This window comes from Phacochoerus africanus, chromosome 3 (assembly GCF_016906955.1).
Source record: "Phacochoerus africanus isolate WHEZ1 chromosome 3, ROS_Pafr_v1, whole genome shotgun sequence".
Taxonomy (NCBI): domain Eukaryota; kingdom Metazoa; phylum Chordata; class Mammalia; order Artiodactyla; family Suidae; genus Phacochoerus; species Phacochoerus africanus.
The window spans coordinates 144,488,320-144,510,953 of record NC_062546.1 but is presented as its reverse complement, the minus strand read 5'-3'; the positions used below and the strand labels follow the sequence as shown (position 1 = coordinate 144,510,953).

Below are 22,634 nucleotides of genomic sequence, written 5' to 3'. Positions count from 1 at the left end.
CACATACATTGAATCTCCAATGTTTACATTTTAAGTTAACAAATACCATCAAAACTGGAATCACTGACTACAAGTTTAACCATTGTACCCATTTTTAAAAATGGATATAATTGTCCCCCAATATTGTGTAAGTTTAAGGTGTACAATATGCTGATTTGATACGTGTATATAATGCAATATGATTCCACCTTAGCTTTAGTTTAACACCTCTATCATGTCACATAAAACCCTTATACTCAAATGTAAGTGATGAGTATAACCCAGGTTGTTATCACTAGATGTTACCAGTCATTTCAGTCCCATTACATGCAAACAGAGACGGTGCGGAGGTGTCAGATGGAAGCTGTAAGGGACGTCTTTTCTTAAGTATTAAAAGGACATTGACATGTCCGAGTTTAACATCTAGGGTCATCTTTTTAAGCTTTATAGGTATTCTCTGAGGATAAGAGAGAAAATGCATGCTGATAAGGCTCCCAGAGGCCTGTGTCACACAGGCATGTAAATTTTGCTAACGCAGAGATTTGAGTAGGGTGCTTCAGGGCTGGCGAGCCGGCCAATCAGCACGGTAATCCCCCAGCTCCCACATCTCAAATCAAGGTGGCTTTCTTGTGCCTTTGTTCCCATAAGCAGTAACTCTTGAGACTTGATTTTTAAAATCACTTCCTACTAGAAAATCATTTCCCAAGTCACTCAAGGACAAATGCTGGTCACGGAAGTAGAAAGTCTGGGAAACCAAGAGGTCTTAGGCAGAAGATAGATATTTGCAGGTAAATTAAGAGGATGTACTATCAAGCCCAGGGGTGTTCATGTCTATGATACAAACCAGGTTCACTGTCAACCCTGACATTTCTCAGGCCTCCTACCCCACTGCATCCATGGGTTTCATGAGGCTGCGCTAAGAGTATTTTTAGCGTCCAGATGACCAGGTAGCAATTCGTATTTTTGACTAGGAAAAATATACTGATTTATTCTTTATATTCAATCCATGAATATTACTTGTTAAAAACAAACAAACAAAACAAAACACCAAAACCAGAAAAACCGCGGGGGATAAAGTTTAGTATTAAATTTTGAGATGAATGTGTTCTAATATCAATGGAATGGTCAAGAATCACAACCTATGTTGGCAGCCATGCAATACACTTGAAAACAATTCAAGTTTTGTTTTCTTTTTATTTTCATGGCTGCACCTGTGGCATATGGAAGTTCCCAGGCTAGGGGTAGAACCAGAGTCACGGCTGTGGGCCTACACCACAGCCACAGCAGTGCTGGATCTAAGCTGCATCTGTGCCCTATGCCACAGCTCACCGCAACACTGGATCTTTAACCCAATGAGTGAGGCCAGGGATTGAACCCCCATGCTCACAGACGCTGTGTTGGGTTCTTAACCTGCTGAACCACAATGGAAACTCCTGGGCTTCAAGTCTTTAAGAAGCAAATCCAGTCCCCTCCTCTTTCAGGAGCGACTTTTAAAGGAAGAATACATTTGTCCTTCATGCATAGTAAAGATCTTACAGATCTTTCCTTAGATGCTGTAGTCTCTAATGTACCAGAATTTTTTTCCAGTCAATATTCAATTGAGAGAAGATGCTGTTCCTTGCATTAGGCAATAATACATCCTGGGCAACAGTTAATCAGAGGGGAAAAAAATCTGCTGTAGTTTTCTTGACCTCGGGTCCTAGAAACTTGGTGTAATGGAGATTATGTTTGCCTCTTGGAAGCAAGCAATCCTGTCCTAACTGGTCCCTCAAGGACTGCCTTTAAGAAAAGGTCTTATTGGAGTTCCCGTCGTGGCTCAGTGGTTAACGAATCTGACTAGGAACCACAGGTTGCGGGTTCGATCCCTGGCCTTGCTCAGTGGGTTAAGGATCCGGCGTTGCCGTGAGCTGTGGTGTAGGTCGCAGAAGCGGCTCAGATCCCACGTTGCTGTGGCTCTGATTGGACCCCTAGCCTGGGAACCTCCATATGCCGAGGGAGCGGCCCAAGAAATGGCAAAAAGACAGGGAAAAAAAAAAAGGGTCTTATCATTTTCTCCTTGCTCAGACATCTTCAACCACTTCCCAGTGCTTAGCTTCACATTTAAGATGCTCCAAGGCCTGGTCCCTAATACTGAGCCCTGCCTTCTTTGTGACACACATGTACGTGACAGTCTAGCAAAACCAGAGTGCCTGGTCTTCTTGGTCTGTTTCTAGGTCAGCACTCATGTTCTCAGTCTCCAGTTACTGGTTAGCAGCCTTCCTTCAGGACCACTTCAAAGGCTGTATTCTCTGTGGCGCTCTGCCTGGGCCCCTGAGCCTTATGATCAAGTTGTCTGCACATTCCTTTAGGTCCTCTGGCAGGTTATAAACTTCCCGAGGACAGGAGGGTGACTTCTTATTCCCCAGCATCCATCCAGCTTAAAAGGAGCTCAAGATCCTCAACACATAATTGAAAATAACTTCCCTGGAGCCAGAGATCCTGGCTTTTATATTGACTGCTTCCCCCATGAATTCACAACAGTGGAAAAACCTCAGATAATCTACTTAATCAAAGGGAGAGACCCAATGAGAAAATAATAAGTAAATCAATGCTAAAAGACTTTTAGGAGGCATAATAATAATGATAATAATAATAACTTTACCTTGAGGATATTGCCAAGTGACAGGAATGGACTCTGAATAACCACTAAGTTTTTAACACAAATTTTTGAACTTCTATTAGTGAGAAATCTTCTTCTGTGGAGCTCAGTTTGCTGAAAATATGAACTCATTATTCCAAAAGACAGGCCAGTAGCAAATGATTTTTTTTTTTTAAAAGAGTTGAATGTAGGTTGTTTCAAAGTCACACATAAGATGGTAACAAAGGGGAGAAGGATCTCAAAACTCTGAACGCTTGGTTCGCTGATGAGATTCATCTCATTTACCCTCCAACCTGCGCCTTAGCTATTAACGAGACTGGTTCACCAGAAGGTGGTATATGGGTTGATTTTTTTCCCCTCAAAAGAAATATGTTGGAGTTCAAACCCCCAGTACCTCAGAATGTGACCTTATTTGAAATAACGTCTTGACAGATGTAGTCAAGTTGAGATGATTAACATGGGACCTAATCTAATATGATTGGTGTCCTTATAAAAAGGAGAAATTTGGACAGCGAGACACATGCACAGAAGGAGGATTATGTGAAGTGACATGGGGAGAAGACCGTGTGAAGATGAAAGAAGACTAAGGTTGGAGTGATGTGTCTACAAGCCAAGGGATGCCACTGATGATCAGCAAGCCACCAGAAGCTGGGTGAATTTATGTAGCTAGGAAACAGAATGAATTTAAGAGGAAAGAAATTCAGTATATCACATATCATCTATTCGTTTACCGAAATAAGACACATCTCTCTAATATATAGTTGCACAGAGAATTAAAGCTTAAAAGAGAATTTCAGGGGAGTTCCCATCATGGCGCAGTGGTTAACGAATCCGACTAGGAACCATGAGGTTGCGGGTTTGGTCCCTGCCCTTGCTCAGTGGGTTAAGGATCCGGCGTTGCCGTGAGCTGTGGTGTAGGTTGCAGATGCGGCTCGGATCCTGCATTGCTATGCCTCTGGCGTAGGCCGGCAGCTACAGCTCCAATTAACTCCTAGCCTGGGAACCTCCATGTGCTGTGGGTGTGGCAAAAAATAAAATGAAATAAAGTAAAGCTGCTTTGGCTACACGCACTGGGAATGGATTCAGAATTTTTTTTTTTAAACAATGCGCTGTATGGATATAATGGACACACAACTGTTCTCTGTATTTACCTGTTGCTTCATTTAAAGCTGGCTCAAGGCGTATCGTTTCTAGAAAATGCTCTAAAATTTTTTCAGGTGTTCCTGACATCACAGTATACCTGGATAAGAAATTAAACCATCATTAGTTTTTCAAGAGAGGGCAAATCATTAATATACACTTTTTACATATATAAGTTTTTTATTTTTTATTATTATTAAAGTATAGTTGATTGACATTTCATCAAGTTATCTAAGGTTTTTTTTTGAGATCCCAGGGAACCATAGTGATAACTTATTTTTTTTTTAGGGCCACTCCTGCGGCACATGGAGGTTCCCAGACTAGGGGTCGAATCAGAGCTACAGCTGCCAGCCATAGCCACAGCAATGCCAGATCTGAGCCGTGTCTGTGACCTACACCACAGCTCATGGTGATGCTGGATCCTTAACCCACTGAGTGAGGTCAGGGATCGAACCCACCTCCTCATAGATACTAGTCGAATTCGTTTCCACGACGCCACGACGAGAACACCCATAGTGATAAGTTATGACCCCTGCTCCCGTTATGGTAAGAAAGACCGTGCATACTGGTAAAGTTACACAGGAGGATGACAGAAAAATCAGAAACTGAAGTAGTTATTAAAATGTTCTTCTTTTTTCCCTACATGGGACTAAAGTAACCTTCTTGGAGAGTGGCTTCAGCAGGCTGGGAAATGAGGCACTTCAGCCTGTTCCAAGGGGAATGAAAAGGACCCTGTCAATCCCAGGGCAGCTCAGGTCAGGCAGGGGAGCAGGCGAGGGGAAGTGACAGTACACTAGGTTACCCATATATGGGCTGCTTGCTGTCAAATTTGGGTCCCACACTGGATGCCCCTGCCTATTTCTGGAATGCTGCATCTTTCCCAACTGTACACTGGTATGTGCTTTGGAAATGCAGCTAAGAATAAAGGAAAAGAAAACAAAACCGGAGTTCCCGTCCTGGCTCAGTGGTTAACAAATCCGACTAGGAACCATGAAGTTGCATGAGTTCTGACCAGGAACTCATGAGGTTGTGAGTTTGATCCCTGGCCTTGCTCAGTGGGTTAGGGATCTGGCATCACTGTGAGCTGTGGTGCAGACTGCAGATGAGGCTCAGATCCCACATTGCTGTGGCTGTGGCGTGGGCCGGTAGCTACAGCTTCGATTTGACCCAACGCCTGGGAACCTCCATATGCGGTGCAGCCCTAAAAAGACAAAAAACAAACAAACAAAAACCGGAAAGAAAGAAAACAGCAGCAGAAATCCATGAATATAACATCTATTTCAACGTCGAATATAAATTATCTAGCATGGTAGGGGGTGTTAGGCATTATTTCAGAAGATCTAGCCAGGAAGCTCTTCAGTCAACATGGGAGAATTCATTTTTTAAATTGAAGTTGGATTATTTCAAAATCACATGCAAGACAGTAACAAACCAGTGAGCGAAAACTATAGGCTAAAACTACATTAAGATGACATGAGGCTCCTAGTCTAAAACTCAGACTTTGCTTTTCTGCTTGGCATTTGACTTAAAGCAAAACCATGGAAATAAATCAATAATGAAAATAAAATTCTCCTGTCTTTGGAAGGCAGCAATAGAATTCCGCTCCAGAAGAACTTGGATTTCTTCCCCTCCTCACTGATACCCTTTCCCTGCCTGTTGGAGGTCTTGGAGGAGGTGTGTTAAGATCCCAAGAACATCTCTAATGTACATCTCAGGGCCTTAACTTCCTGGCAGGTGGAATGGAGAAGAGGCAACCCAACAATATGACCCTGTGCATGTGAACACAGAATGAGTGAGGCAACCCTCGTGTGAATGAGGCTGTACATGCAGCCCTCCTGGAAGGTAACCTCGACTGAAACAGTGTGTGTGTGTGTGTGTGTGTGTGTGTGTGTGTGTATGTATGTATGTATACATGAATGACTGGGTCACTTTGCTGTATAGCAGAAATTGACAGAACACTATAAATCAACTATAATAAAAAAAATTAAACAAAAAAAGAAATTGGTTCCCTTGTCAGAAGTGTTACTCTGGTGGAAGGCTAGCTTCCCATTCTGGTGTTCTTGGTTAGGACACCCCTTAGCTAGGGTGTTCTGTCTGGTCAAGAAGAACAAAGGCTTGTCTGGGTGACAAGCCTTAGACACAATCACCTCACCAGTGAGAGAACATGGCATCCCTACTCTCTGCCCACCTGGTCAATCACAGACACCAGGGCAATCACCTTTTGCTGCCAAAGGCTTCCTCCAGTGGTACAGCTGCTGTGGCTGCCCACCCCTGTCCTCTCCCTCCTAGCTCCACAGAAGGCTATTCAGGACTGGGAGCTCTGGAGCGGGAGGGTCAGGGAACTTCTGGCCTGTGATCTTGCAGCTCTGGGCTTGGGTGAAATATGCTACTGCTTTGTTGCAGGCTGGACACTGCCAGGCACCTATTGCTTGACCTCTGTTGAAATGAAGGCCTTAAAAACCAGACAATTTGGCTCTCTTCGGTTTATTGCATGACAAAGTTACTCTAGTCCAAGTTAAAGAGAACTTCGATTGGTTATATATCACTCAAGCAATGAGGTTTTAAACCTGTGAGAGAAAATCTTTTTCAAACCAAGAAATTGGTTCCCTTGTCAGAAGTGAAAATGAGGACCAGACTTTGCACCTAGAACAAAAAGAAGTGGGGGAAGGTGCCAAAGAGACTATCTTTCTGCAAACAGGATGGAGTTACAGGATGGGGTGGTTGATAGTCTAAGGAAAAAGCAACACAGTAACTAAAATAGGAATAGTCATTCAAATTCTCTCTTATGAAAACCACATAACCACAGAGCAGAAGATATTCAAAGTGGTAAGCGTCTGAGGGCTTCATATGGCTTATCCATCATGAGAAATACTTTCTCGCTACTGACACTTTTTTAAAAAATGATTTTTATTTTTCCCATTATAGCAGGTTTATAGTGTTCTATCAATTTTCCACTGTACAGCAAGATGACTCGGTCACACATACATGCATACACTCTTTTTCTCACATTATCATGCTCCATCATAAGTGACTAGATATAGTTCCCAGTGGCTATTGACATTTTTATTTTTTTTTAATTAATTTTTTTTAAGGGCTGCACCCGTGGCATATGGAGGTTCCCAGGCTAGGGGTCCAATTGGAGCTACAGCTGCCAGCTTACACCAGGGCCATAGCAATGCCACATCCGAGCTGTATCCATGACCTATACCACAGCTCACAGCAACGCCAGATCCTTAATCCACTGAGCAAGGCCAGGGATCGAACCTGCAACCCCATGGTTCCTAGTCAGATTCGTTTCTGCTGTGCCACAACAGGAACTCTGGCTTTTGACATTTTTATATCACACTCGGAGTTGAGTGGCTTGAGGAAAGTTAGGCAGTTTTGAAAGTTTACAATGTATGGTCATTCCTCGGTATCCACAGGGGACTGGCCAGGACTCCTGCAGATACCAAAATCCATGGATGCTCAAGTTCCTTCTATAAAATAGCACAGTATTTTCATATAACCTACATCCCTACATCCTTCCTCTTGTATACTTTAAATCATCTCTATATTACTTATAATACCTAATACAAGGTAAATGCCATGTAAATAGTTGTACATACAATGTAAAATGCTCCTTAGACAGTTGCCAGCATGGCAAATTCAAGTTTTGCTCTAGGGAAATTTTTGATTGGAACCCACAGATGTGGAGGACCAACTACACGCATAAACTATTCTGGATTTCTCAGGGTAAAGTGAATCTGAAAAGCAATCTTATCAGCTCACGGTAACCCTCTTTGAGCTGAAACAGGATTATTTCTGAGAAGACAGAGGCCCTAAAGGATCCTAAATGTTAAGTCATTGCCATCTTCTCCAAGTTGCCCAGAACATGAGGCCAAAATTCACTTACAGGCCCCACCCACGCCCTGCCTTTTCAACACTGATCTGGCTCAGGAAAGCTCGACATGGAAAATGACCCCTTGAAAGCGAGGCTTTTTATTCTTGAGGGAATGGACGGGGCATGGGGCACTATTTCGTACTCCTGATATTTCCTAAATGGTGTGCCGTGAACCTGCATGAGGCTTTGAGTTATATAAGAAATTCAGATGGGTCTACAAATAAGAAGAGAGAGCTGAAATCAGAAACAGGCCTAAAATAAATTTAATACATGTGGTCTCCTTTTCTCTTTCATTTGGGGTTTCACACACAAAAATCTCTATTTGGAGAGCACTCTGAATGGAAGCTGTTGTAACAAGCAAACACGTTTGATCATCCTCCCACCCTCTGAAGAGGTGAAGGAAGCGGGCCTCCTGGGGGTCTCTCGGTCAAATGTTTCAAGGTTATGGAGGATTTTCAAGGCTCGCTTTTTCAAGGAGCAGCATTCTCCTCAGACATCTGAGGCATTATTAAAGAATGTAGATGACCACGATGAAATGGTCTAGTTATATTTAAGAGCTCTAAAGAAAATCACTGGGGGTAGTCCCAACGTTCACATAAAAATGTTTTCATTCTCATCCGCTTTTGGGGCTGGAAGGACAAGTATTGAAAAATATTTGAGCAAGGACATTTTACAGATGCATGGTAGGGAGTTCCCACTATGGCACAGTAGGTTCAAAATTCAACTGCAGTGGCTTCGGTCTAAGCCCTGGCCCAGGAACTTCCACATGCCATGAGTGCGGCCATTAAAAAAAAAAATGCATAGTAGTGAAAAATAATAAAGAATTCTGGGGAGTTCCCCTTGGTGGTTCAGTGGTTAATGAATCCGACTAGGAACCATGAGGTTGCGGGTTCAATCCCTGCCCTTGCTCAGTGGGTTAACCATCCGGCGTTGCCATGAGCTGTGGTATAGGTTGCAGACATGGCTGGGATCCCGCATTGCTGTGGCTCTGGTGTAGGCTGCGGCTACAGCTCCGATTCAACCCCTAGCCTGGGAACCTCCATATGCTGCAGGAGCGGCCCAAGAAATGGCAAACAAACAAACAAACAAAAAGAATTCTGGGTGATAATTTTATAGGTTTGTAAGTGAAAGGATAGTCCTTTTTTTTTTTTTTTTTTTTCAGGCTGCATCTTGGTGTGCAAAGCAAGTTCCCAGGCAGGGATTGAACCCATGCCACAGTAGTGACCCGAGCTACTGCACTGACAATGCTGGATCCTTAGGCCACTGTACCACAAGGGGAAGTCCAAAAGATAGTTTTTGATATAGTCTATTTTATGTCAGGCCTTTTGAGGTATATTGCTCTGCAACATTTACTGGATAGTGTTAAGGACAGAGTGTTTACACACTGTATTTTGCTATAGTAAGTTGTGAGGCTGAAGGAGCTTAGACTTGGAAGTTCGTCAAGCTGCACGTGAATGCAAGCACTTGCAATTCTGAGCAAGTAACCCTCTTCTCTGAGCCTACATTTTCCCATTATCTGTTAAAAGGGATCAAAATAAGGATGAGATAAAATATGCAAAATATATTGTGGCTAGTCAATAACGTTCTGTTTCTTCCTCCCTTCTTTGCAGATCTGTGGACTCATCCAGATGAACTCTCTGAGCTTTAGGCTTTCAGTCTACACCATAAAAACTCATCATTTATGGTGAGTGCCTTGATGAATGGCAAAGAAAGAAAACCACTTGGGATGTATTCTTTCTCAACATAGTGTTTGGCCACATCTCTTTAGCTACAGAACTGGTGTTTTTAATTACTCTAAGACTAAAAATTAATTTTTAGTTTAAAAATGAGATTCTGTAATTTGCTAGCAATCCTTGGAGCTACGTTTCCTAATTCCCCTGTCTTACAATTCTCAAGTTGGTGTCTTTGATTAAAAGAAGTCTCATGTAAGAAGTCACAGTAAAAGACGGAACTGAACAGAGATATACTGAGTGAGAGTCAAGTTAAACAGGTGACCCGAGAAATGTAAAGCAAATACCCTTCTGACATCAGCAGAATAAGTTGGATGAGGCCAAATAGATGCTTCTAGGCCATGATCGACAGACTATTTTGTATACTTAAAGGCCAGGCTTCCATCACCGATGCTCATTCTGATACAAGCTGAGAACACTTCTTGAGAAAGCCTAAATGTGAAATACCAACAGCAAAGGTTCTCCACACCCAGGGGTCTGAGTATCCCTTGAGCTGCCTGGCATTCCTCTTCCCATTGTTCTCTCCAACGCTTCTGTCCCAAACCTATCACGTTGCACACGGTACAGAGAGTGTGGTCTCAGAGTGGGGAATATTTTCCCCCGAATTACTCTAGGCTTCACCAAGCTCAATGCAGTGCCAGGAACGGATACATTATCCTCCACGAGATGTGTGATTAGTCAATACAGAGAAAAAAAAAAGACACACACACTGCCGCCTTCCACAAAAATGGAGAGCGTGCTATTGTAGAAATGATGAGACCATGTGAAAAGGTTAATCATAGTCTGGCAATTACAGTGCTGGATGCAAACCTACTTTTGCTGAGGCTGTGAGTTTCCTTGATTAGAAGCCCTGTTCCCTGCTGGGACCTTCTCCAGCACCAAGACATCTTGGTCGTGTTCTTTAAGTCTGACTGTATTCGCCTCCACGTCCTGCAAATACAAATTACACCACATACAGATGCTGCCGTTTTCTTAGACAATGAAAAAAATTTCAAATGCTTCAGAAACTCATTTGGCACTTGTGATGCTAATTGTTGTGTCTACAAATTAAGTCATTTTCAAAGTCAAGGGCTGGAATGGTCAGAGATGAGGTTTGAGGCATGCGGTTTTAAAACTCGTTTACTCCAGACTCAGAAAATCAGCTGAGGAGAGAGGAGTGGCGTTGTGCTCAGAGAAACCTTTGGGAGAGGGTGATACAGCAGAGAGAGGAGCCAATGTGCTTTTTCTTTATAAAAATATGTGGCAAACAGCACTCAGGTTCAACAGAGATCTTTCATTCTCTTCTGAGGCTATTTCGTTTTCTTAGGAGTGGCATGTATTCCCTCTAATCAAAAGACTTAAAAAAAAAAATCAGTTTGAGGAGTTCTCACTGTGGCTCAGTGGGTTAAGTATCTGACTGCAGTGGTTCTGGTTGTTGTGGGGGCGCAGGTTCAATCCCCAGCTTGGTATAGAGGGTTAAAGGATCTGGCACTGCCACAGCTCTGCCATAGGTTGCAGTTGCAGCTCAGATTCAATCCCTGGCCTGGGAACTTCCATATGATGTGGGTGCAGCCACCAAAAAAAAAAAAAAAAAAAAACTATTTGAAATCTGCTAAACACATTTTCAGTTATTTTGAATAACTTTGTAAAGTACAGCGATGCTAATGACCCTAATCTGATACTTTCAAAGAATTTTTTGGCTGAGTGTAAACTCCATGTACGTAAACATCAAAAAGACTAAAGTTCGAATTTCAATGTCATTTAAAATAATGTATTAAAAAAATTTAATGTACTTTCTCCCATCATTTGGTTCCTATTTTAAGAGACTGGATAAAAAGCAAGTCAAATTCCATGTGGCTTTTTTTCCTCCTATATTATTCAATGCTTTAATTTTTAACTTTTTTTTGCATTAAGAGAATTCATTCCTAAGACAAACTTTGCTGTGAGAAATTTTGCCACCAAAGACAAGTATTTAAGGCTGTGTAGGGACAGGTGTCCATGCATAAGGAACGGGAACGAGATTGTAATTCATCATTAAATAATGCCAAAGGCACCAGAAAGCACAGAAGCTGTATTTAGGATTTTAGGGTAGAAAAAGATGCTCAGGCTGGAGAGGCAGAGAAGAACGTGTGCTCTGTGCACTGGCAGAAAACAGAGCGAAGTTCTCCTGGAGAGAACAGTCTCTCTGGGTGAGGTGGGAGAGACCACGGGCCACCTCAAAGGCCAGGGGTGGTGGCACCGTGTCATCCTGCCCAGTAGTCCACGATCAGGCCTCCACCAGCTAGAGCTGGGTTGTCCCTCCCAAGGGACCAGGAGCTGGATGGTGGGGAGACACCAGTGGGCATTTCTTCTAAACGTTTATCAGCCACTCTCACAAATACCTTAACAACTTATATCAGGCACACCTGCAGAGCCAGCTTTAAGTGCCATTTCACGGCTCCCCCTACCTTTCATCATTCTTCACCTACTTGCCAAAGTCTGAATTTCCTTTCGTGTGAATCAATTTGACGTAAAGCATTTGAAATGAAAACGCTTGGTTGGAGTAACCATGGTGGACATTAAATCCCACCAAAATGTAATCACTCAATACATCCAGAAATGTGTGATGACAGGAGAAAGGTTCCGATTTCAGAAGACATACGACGATTTAGGATAGAGAAAGACACGAGAGACAGGCAGGGAAGGACACAAAAGGGGAAGCCTAGGATGGCCAGAGAGAAATGTCTCGGACTTTGACATTGCGTCAAGGCATCGCTGTTTGTCTTCAATTCTCCTGGGCCAGTTCAGGTGGGTGCAGGGCTATTTGGTCCAGCACAGCATGCCCCACTGGCCACCTTTTGGGACCCCAGAACCCACACTAGCACACTGAACATGCTAGGCTTGTAGGCAAAGCCCTTTGGCACTAGAGCATTCATTGCTCACAGTACTGATCTGTGACCTCTACACTCAATCCTTCACGCATCTGGCGACATGGAAAACAGGACTCACCCTCAGGATCCGGTTGAAATCCTCCTTGTCTACTCTTAGGAAATGGCAGTTATCTTCTCGCAAGACGATGGAGGCAGCTCTTGGGGCATCGTTCACCAGGGCTAACTTGCCAAAGTCATCGCCCTCGTGCAGGGTACAGACCACACCCTGGAGAGAGCGAGGTATCTCCATGAAGGCGATCCCTGAAAACACAGCAAATGCCCACCCGCCTCACACGCCAGGCCCCTGCCCCTGAAACACTGTATACATCAACGGGGCTGTACCCAGGGGTGCCAAAGTGGTGGGGGTATGTGTGTGTGTCACATAATCAAATTATAATGTTTCCTTTTTGTTCCATTGAGTACTATGGGCAAGGGCCTGATGTAAATGTATCCATGATGCTCTATCAGGAGAGGAGGCCCAGAAAGTTCAATACTCCTCTGAGTATAATCACTTAGATAGTTTATGATTAGAGATGCTACAATGTCTTTTCGACAATGAATACCAATGGTGTAGTAAGCTTAATTGTAGCATTGCATTGTTAACACTTAGAGCCACTAGTAGAGCGAGCATAGTAAAGTTTCAAGAAGAAAGAGATATATCTACCTTGCCATAAATGACTACATTCACTGATCCTTTTAGAATAATGTACCAGGAGGTTCCTTCTTCCCCCTGGTTAAACACTAGATAACAAAAAAAAAAAACGAAAAGACTTGTGACAAGAATAGAGACACATCAATATAAATTACAGCTTATCAAATCAGCATTTTTAAGTCCCCAGAATTATGCGTTTATTCCAGAAGGGAAAAAATTACTAGGAAATACTAACTTCTTCAGGCAGAATATTATGTTCCTTTCTATAGAACATGAAAGGAACAGAAACACCGCCCTCCATGCTATGCCCTAAACTGTATGTATTTGCTAGATAAAAATTCACCAGCAATCCATTTGTTAAAGCAACACCCGTCTCCCGCAATTCGTCAGAACTTATTATGCTAGAGACAACAACTTTTAAAAGTAATCTGGACACATGAGGTTTGAAAACATGCAAATCAGCACTACGTGGTGTTGATAGATATGGATCTACAGATTTAAAAAAAAATGAATTGTAATGATACTTTTAGAGGGTAGGAGTTAACTTGGGGAGGGAAAGAAAAGAATGAGATAAAGGAGGGAACAAGGAACCTTCAACTGTAGAATTTCATTCTTTAGAAAATGTGAAAAATATAGCATAAAGTTAGTATTTGATAAAAAGTGTTTTTAAAAAGTGTTTGTTAATAACCTCTAGTTTTTTGTTTGAAATATTTAAATATTTCATGATAAAATGAAAACCATCAGTACGTTTGAATGAAAAGAATAAAAGAGAAGTTGCAGATCGTCAGTGACCATAAAAATTTTTTAAATATTCAAGTGAACTTTTAAAATTTAAAGGACTTTCTTACTAAAATAAATATCAGTGTTAGAAATACCACTTCCAATGACTAAAAGTAAAATATCGGAAACATAATTTTTAATTCTTTTCACTTTTACAATTCATGTTCCCTGCTTATTTGACTAATTCACAACTCAGTCTGAAAACAGAGCAAGATTTTCCAAAGAATGTCTCTTGAAAAGTTATCAGGTGTCCATTAAACACATTTTCTGTGTTTCACTAGGTTTAGGAAGTGTCCGTTGAAATGGTGTGAAACTTTTCTTTATTGTAAAACTTCTGAGAAACATCGCATGCTGGTGTGTCTCGTGATTTTCCAAGAGAAGGAGGCATTTTCTGACCCAAATAGACCACTGACCATGCTTTTCAAGAAAAATTTGATGGGATGAGTGGGAAATGCCAGCTGACAGAATTTTGCTCACATTTGTTAATAGCAAATTTCAATGTCTTGCTTTCAAATATTATCAGAGAACTAAACTACAATCTGGATACTGGAGAAATACTACATATTAGTACTGTATAAATATTTGGGGCAAATTCTCTCAGGTTTGGAGCTGACAGTGGAAGTGAGAGAAGAAAACGCCAGTGGGATTGTGTGTCATTCTAACCAGCACCTCAAAAGAGAGATGAGTTTCTTCTCAAGCCACAAACTGAAGTGAGGTCACTGTGAAAAAGTTGTGCCTGGGGTCCCCCCCAGACAAGCAGTGGCTTCATCCTACCCTCTTTAAACACCAGCAGGGGAGCGGGAAGAGGAGGCGCAGGCTTGCGACCCCTCCCATGCCACCCCGACACCACCCCCACCCCACCCCCTGCAAACCACTGGAGAACAAATGGACACAGGCCCAGAAAAACAGATGTGCCATGTGACATCCTTCCCAGTAGTCAGACCCAGGCCCCAGAAAGGGGAGCATGTGCAGTCTGGCCCCCATGGACCATCCTCAGGAGGGGCCAGCCAGGCACAAGGCTCAGAACAGCTTTACTTACACACAGTGCCTCCTTTGGCATGAGACTCAAAAATGAGAACGCCTGCTAACTCCCGTTTCACCTGGAAGAAAAAGAAGAAATGTATAGGGCAAGATTTTCTTTCTAGGGTGGTTGCTTCTAAACAGCCGCCTCCCACTCTGCTCTGCTGCTCCTCCCCCCTTCTAGAACCACTTTCCACTAGATGTCCCTCCAGAAAAAAAAAAGATCTGAATCTTTTTTAGATTTTTAAAAATTGCAGTATGGTTGATTTACAATGTTTCAGGTTACAGCAAAGTGATTCAGCTATGTGTATGTATTCTTTTCCTATATATATATATATATATACACACACACATACACACGCACATATAGGTATATACAAAATATATATATTTTTCTACCTAAGGTTTTCACCCTATAGATTTAGATACATAGATACAGATAGAGTTAAATATAAATTTAAACATGGGTTTAAACTGCAAGGGTCCACTTCCACACAGATCTTTTTCAATAGCTGACACTACAAGACTACAAGATCCTTGAGTGGTTGAATCTGCTGATGCAGAACAGCAGACAGGAAGGGCGGCCAACAATGAGCTACGTAGATTGTATGCATATTTTCAACTTTGAGGGGGGTCGGCACCCATAACCCCTGCCACCTTGTTGTTCAAGGGTCAACTGTATGTGTATGTAATGACATATATATATATATATTCTTTTCCATTATACTTTATTACAAGATACTGAATATAGTCCCTGTGCCACAGTAAATCTTTATCTATTTTATATATGGTACTGTGCATTGGTTAATCCTAAACTCCCAATTTATCCCTTCCCTCCCTTCCCCTTTGATAACCATAAGTTTGTTTTCTATGTCTATGAGTGTTTCTATTTTGTAAATAAGTTCATTTGTACTATTTTTTAGATTCCACATATAAGTGATTTCTCATATGACATTTGTCTTTGACTTCACTAAGCATGATAATCTCTAGGTCCATTCATGTTGCTGTAAATGGCATTATTTCATTCTTTTTTATGGCTAGTTTCTATTCAAATATAAATATACATTTATATTTTTATGCCTTATTTATATAATCTATTTATACAATGGATTTATAGTCCATTGTATATATGTACCACATCTTCTTTATCCATTCCTCTATTGATGGACATTTAGGTTGCTTCCATGTCTTGTGCCACTAGATTCTTAAAGCTTTCACAACAGCTATTTTATAAGCTAATTCGTACAAGACAACTTCCCCATAGACTGCAACACATTTTCACATGTACAAACTAGCCAATCTTCCTGCCTATCTTTTGTCTTGGTGAGAGGGTGAGAGCACCTACATTATCACGTAACTGTTGCTCTGGAGGCTCTTCCTTGCATTATACAATCATGCATCACTGCAAATATGCTGCGAACTCAATGTCTTGAGGTTGAATAATTAAGCTTAAAAGTGTGAGATGGATAGTCTTGGATAGTTATTTTTTTAATTACAAATTATGGTCCCAAATTATAGCTCCATCTCCCCCACACTATAATTCTCTCCACCAGTCACAACAGTGCCTTTAACACCAAAGTCCCCTTGACCATGCTCAGCTAAGAGACAACTTACGGTGGTTGAAAGATGGGATAAGGCTTTAATGTGAAGGAGTTCTTCATAGATAATTTCTAGGTCATCCACAGTCCTCTGGCCAGGTCTACAAAGAAAAAAGTAACAAGGGGATAATGAGGAAAAAGTCATCACTAAAGCTTGAAATATGGAGACGGATTCAAAGATCAGTAATATGTTCAGAGAATTCTTAGGAAAAATCCCTCTAAAAAGACACTGGCAGAGGGAGAGATTATGCCAAGGTAAATCCTAAAGGATTTCTGACACAAACATGCTCCACGATAGAAGGAACACAGAAGAAATCAAAGGGCACATCATCCTCTTCCCTTCCAATCTCAGTGGGAAGGCAACTCTGTTGACACTGTAGCTGGCCAACTTATCTCCTACTCTGCAGATGGCTGTTCTAGAAAATTGCTTTTCATTGCCACCTCAACAACAACCAAACCTATCTTTTAACCTCATTAGAAATGACTGGTTCAGTCAACCTGATGATTGATCCAAATGTCTTGGGACCTTGTGTGATATCTTAGCCTAAGAGAACAGTAACCGTGCCATCATTATGGTGTTGGGTTGTGCAATATGCTTCTACCACAGGACTCCAATAAAGATGGTATAGAGACAACAGTTTCTCACCTGCTTCTGAAGAGGTGAGGGACATGAGATAAGCAGAAGGCAAACAGCAGTGTCTGGGATTAGTTAGATAGGGAAAGAAGGGAGGAATACACTCACATTTCCCAAACTCTGTTCCATGGACAACCACTGTTCCATGGGATGTTAATCAGTATACTATGCATGGTTTTCCCCTCATAATTTACTAGTATTTAAGAGTCTACCTTTAAGGATGGGGTTTGGGGTATTACGGACATTCTGGCATGGGAGGACGGAGTGGGTTCCTAGTCATCTTTCACGTCTATAATTATTCTAGAATAACTAATAGTGTTCAGCTATACATCAACGGCAAAAGGTAGGCTTGGTCAGTAATTTGGATTTTCTATTGCTCTCTGCAATATAACGAACCCTGACGAATATGTTTTTGAAACTTAAACAAAAGTATTATGAATTCTGAGAGTCCTAGGAAGTCAATCTCCACACTGATGAACAGGTGGCATTTACTCTCAGCTAACTGCTCTAACCATCAATGTCACCTATTACATAATCATCATATGTTTCATGCATTTTAAATTTCAATAATTTATGGTTTCATTCAATGTTACTATATATTAAACATTTAAACCTCAATGCACTACCCATGGTGTTCCATCATTGCATTATATTTTATTATTATTTATTTTTATTTTTTGTCTTTTGAGGGCCACACCCATGGCATATGGAGGTTCCCAGGCTAGGGGTCGCATCGGAGCTGTAGCTGCTGGCCTACGCCACAGCCACGCAGGATCCGAGCTGCGTCTGTGACCTACACCACAGCTCATAGTGTCACTGGATCCTTAACCCACTGAGTGAGGCCAGGGATTGAACCTACGTCCTCAAGGATACTAATCAGATCTGTTTCCACTGAGCCATGATGGGAACTCCATTGCATTATATTTTAAAGAGTGTTCCTTGAGCAAATAAATTCAGGGAGTGTTGATGTACTGAGCAGAGCACTGGATCTAAAGTCTGAAGATCAAGTTTTAACCTTGGTGCAACCACACACCAACTGTGGGATATCAGAGCCTCAGTCTCATCTGTAAACTGGGGACAATTATCTTCCTGAGAATGATGTGAGAGCTAAAGGAAGCACTGAATGTGAAGATATCTGCATATTTATTTAAATGGCAAAATAAAATTCAGCAGAATGCTATTCAAAACTCAAACTCCTGAATAAGAAAAACAAACTCACAAATAATGCATGACATTTGTTTCAGCAAATTATATCTGAAACTTGGTCCAATTATTAGGTAAGTCCTTTGAGCTATCAAAACTGAATTGTAGATGTTCTAAAATAGTTGGGCTAGATAATTTTGCATCTGTATTCTGAGGGAGATGACAGATCAAATGGAGGCTAATCGGAGGAAGAAAATTCTTTGCAAACCTTGTGTATTACCTTCTCAAGGACAGCTTTCATACGAACAAAAGAACAGATCTTTTTCTTCCAGAAACAACAGAGGGTACTTCCTAATCCTGTCTGTACAGAGACAGGTGCTAAATCCATGACCCAGAGAGATGCCAGCCAGGTTCACCTCCTGCCAAGGATCACCACTTGAGGACATGCTGTGCCCCAATCTCACAGAACACACAACGTGTGGGACCTATAGACACCGGAAAAAAAGCCATGGCCACAGGGACTCTGAAGGAGCCAGGCCTTCTTAGCAAGGGGCCTAATCTACTACTTGACTTAGACATGGGGATTTTGAAACTGGGACCCTTGGAGATTTAAAAGTCAATTGAGTCACCTCAATCCATCTACTACGGGAGAGGCGGCTAATGAGAGAGTCTCAAGGTGGGCGTAATAGGATTATGGTTCTTCAGCCCAAGGAGCAGCCCTGCTGTTCCTGCTACTTGACATCCGCCGCAAATAGCCTGGACCCTCCTAGAAGCTTGGCTAAAGGAGAAAACAGTCACCAAGTTTCATTCTCACTTCCATGGGGTGGGCTGTTTCTGAGGGAGAAGAGAAACTCAGCTGGGAAAGGAAAGCATCAAACGTTAGCTCTAAAATCTTGACAGATTCAGAGCTGACATTAGAGAGCAGATCTCTATTATGAGTTTAGCAAGAGCATTCATAATAGCAACAGAAAATCTACAGGGATCAACGCTTACAGATTAAAAAAAAAAAAGTGCTGCCATTAGGATCTACAAATCCCATTACATTAAAAATCATTGAATTTCATCCAAGAGGCAAAACAGAGGATGAACTTGCCAGACCCGCAAGGCAGCATATGGGAAGTTTGACATAGTGGGTGTCAAGGCTGCCCTTTGGGCTATGTCAGTCTTAGGACCTGCACCAAAGTGTGGGAGAAGGCAGGGAAATACCACAACCGTCAAGCTGTTTTTGAAACCCACTCAATTCTTGCTGCCCTGTGCTCCTGAGCATGGGCCAAAAGAAGCGCTCCTCCCCACTGCCGCCCCCCTCTTGGCTCTTGTCCTGTCTCCTAGACATTTCTTCTCAATGTCCTTTTGGGGTCTGCATTTGGTGGTGGTGGTGGTCACCTCTTGAATTGCACTGTGCCCCCAGGCTCTGCCTTTAGCTCTGGTCTCACTTCATTCTCCCTTCCCTCCCTGGGAAAAGTCCCCAACTCTCATCTATATGATGCCAAGACCTAAATCTTTATCTCCAAGCAGATTTCCTTCTTGAGGGCCAACAGCTTCTTGGCCATCAATTCCCGACAACCCACAGGTACCACGAGCTCCCTCGGACCAGAACTGCCCCCTCATCATCACACCAGGCTCTTTCAAAGCAGATCCCAGTTCACTTTTCTAGGAGGCTCTCACTTTTCTTCACACCCTCCCTCATGGCTACCTGTGTTCTCCGTTACGGGCACAGAACATCGTGCCAGCCCTCAAATCCTATGCTCTCTCATGCCTCTAAGGCCCTTCACATGCTCCTCTTGTGGCCTGGGATATTTTTTTCTGCTTCAAGCCCAGCTCAGATGTCCTCTCTCTTAAGAAAAATTGGTTTGCCAACCTGTATTCTTCCGAGGCGCGGGGTTCAACTGCTGTGGCAATTACCGTGTACTGTGAAGAACATTATTTGCTTAAAAATCCTGAACTCTACCCTGTTCTTCTCAAGAGGAGCAGCAAAGGGCTAATTTAGTTAGAAATTAGCAAAAGGGCTAATTTAGTTAGAAACAGAAACATGATACGAGCCCATGGAGGTTCCCAGGCCAGGGGTCAAATTGGAGCTGTAGCCACTAGGCTACACCACAGGCACAGCAATGCAGGATCTGAGCCATGTCTATGACCTACACCACAGCTCACGGCAATGCCAGATCCTTAAGCCACTGAGCAAGATCAGGGATCAAACCTGCATCCTCAAGGATACTAGTTGGGTTTGTTAATTAATCACTGAGCCACGAAGGGAACTCCCTTTTATCTATTTATTAATTAATTTATTTATTTTTAAACATGAACTTTCTAGCTGTGCAACTGGTCTAAAGACTTGTTGCTACATCTGTAAAAATATGAAAAATAAATAGGTTTGTTGTAAGGATGTAGCACCTGTCTCTGTACAGACAGGACTAGGAAGTATACCCTCTGCTGTTTCTGGAAGAAAAAGATCCATTCTTTTGTTCATATGAAAGCTGTCCTTGAGAAGGTGACATCCAACGTCTCCAAAGACTCTTCTTTTTCCAATTAGCCCCCCTTTGATCCATCATTTCCCTCATATCATAACACAAATTAATATACACAAAGCATTGATGCATGGGATATATGGCACAAAGGCAGGATGGCCTTAGAAGGAGGCATTATTAAGTTCAATACGTCTCAACAGATGAATGAATGCATGGATTCTCACAATTTATGCTGAATTCAGGGTCTGTCCAGGGGAGACAGCAGCAGTACCAAGGGCTACTTCTTATAGTCTGGTCTGAGGGAAACAGGGCTTATGCTCTGAAATCCTTCCTGCCGAAGGTCCAGTAAGACAGGTGCCCATGACACCACTCACGTTAGGTACACATCTGTGTCACAGTAAGGGGTTAATTATTATTATTATTATTATTATATTATTGTCTTTTTGCTTTTTCTAGGGCCGCTCCTGCGGCATATGGAGGTTCCCAGGCTAGGGGTCTAATTGGAGCTGTAGCCACCAGCCTACGCCAGAGCCACAGCAACGCAGGATCCTAGCCATGTCTGTGACCTACACCACAGCTCAGGGCAACGCCGGATCCTTAACCCACTGAGCAAGGCCAGGGATCAAACTTGCAACCTCATGGTTCCTAGTCGGATTCGTTAACCACTGAGCCACCATGGGAACGCCGGTAAGGGGTTAATTGTTAATTGAGGGAGGAGACAGAATGAAAACATTGGCCCTCATCCCTTATTCTAAATCCCATTCAATGACAGACTAGACATCCTCTTCTCCACGTTTATAAATTTACTCCTTTGGTTTAAGAAATTAGCATCTTGGACCAGCTGAAGTTATTTAGTCCAAGTCAAGATCAGGGGGGCCTGGATGGAGATGACCATCAAAGACCAAGCTGCACCTGCTGGGCTGGACCCTTTTCTAGGCCAGAATTTTGCCTCTCATGCAAAATTAAAAAAACCCAGAACAGCACTGAAAATAAGTAACACCACCATGACAAATCATCAAACAGCACTCTCAGCAGACCAGAGTGTTTTAGGAACTCTCAGGTGATGGTAGGTAGGTAGGGACAGAATGGCCGAGAGAGGCCTGGAGGCGGGCCCGAATCTACACACACAGAAGCAGCCCCCACATGAGGAAGACAGCACAGCTGATAAGTCAAGGCAGGAGAGGGTCCCGGGGGTTCATCAAAATACCACCCCACTCAGGTCAGGGGGCTGCTGGCCCCTCTCCTACGCCCTGCACAGGATCAGCAGGCCACCCTCGAATTTACACCTGCTCTCTCAGTCAAAGGCCCCGGAGGAGCCCACGAAGGAAACAGAGCCTGGGCCCTCCTGCTAGCAGAGGAGGGAGAGGATGGTGGCTCTCTCCTGGGAGGGACTCGCCGGGAAGGGCTCCACTCCTGAGAGATCCTCCTTGTCTGGCGATGAGTGGGAAACTGGGGGTGGCTTTAGCCTGCTTGCTCCCCGCAGGTCTCTCTGAAAGCAAGGCCTGCCAGGCAGCACAGCTCCCACTGCCTCCAGGGTGCAGCTGTGTTGGGGGCGCAGGCTGCCAACCTGCAGAAACCCAGGTGCAACTTATGCTACGCATGGGGCTTCCATTCGTCCATCACCAAAACAAGGCATAAGGACATTCAAGGGCTTGCTGGATGCCATGGAGAAGTCCACGACAGCCACCTGAAACAGTGTGGGACAAAGCCTAGCAATACTTTAGTCTCGACTCCTAAATAACATTCAAAATGAAAGGGAGAAAAAGAAAAAAACCAACAAGCCTGCAGTCTAAAGTGGTCAATGTCATCACAGGGCAGGCCACTGTCACTGGGCGATCCACTCAGGTAGCAAGCGACTTTTTGGTCCTGTTTACAGCACATATTTTAACGAGGTGAGAGAAGTCAGGGTGGCGAGGTGTGAAGAGACTTGCTTTTAAAAAATGAGTCTATTCACAGTGCACAAAGCAACAAAAGCCTCAGGCAGAGGTTTGCCGAGGTGTTTCTATCAACACGTTGCTAGGATTCAAAGTGGAGGGAAGTCCCGGGATGGAGGCCAGATAGAGCAAAAGTCGGTGTGGCCAAGTGGT

General features: G+C 42.9%; 1 protein-coding gene across 4 annotated transcripts in view; it reads right to left on the bottom strand.

Annotated features, from left to right (window-relative positions):
• RAPGEF4 (Rap guanine nucleotide exchange factor 4) overlaps positions 1–22,634 on the bottom strand; it is a 321,086-nt gene that overhangs the window by 56,447 nt on the left and 242,005 nt on the right. For all 4 annotated transcript variants that reach the window (XR_007134020.1, XM_047772897.1, XM_047772898.1 and 1 more), the window contains exons 11-16: positions 16,322–16,406; positions 14,727–14,787; positions 12,920–12,996; positions 12,335–12,481; positions 10,182–10,297; positions 3,769–3,857 (exon numbers count right to left, since the gene is read on the bottom strand). Coding sequence is in view for 3 of the 4 variants with exons in the window: in XM_047772897.1 (XP_047628853.1) it covers positions 3,769–3,857; positions 10,182–10,297; positions 12,335–12,481; positions 12,920–12,996; positions 14,727–14,787; positions 16,322–16,406 (575 nt within the window). In the remaining variant the exon portion in view is untranslated. The remainder of the gene's footprint in view (positions 1–3,768; positions 3,858–10,181; positions 10,298–12,334; positions 12,482–12,919; positions 12,997–14,726; positions 14,788–16,321; positions 16,407–22,634) is intronic.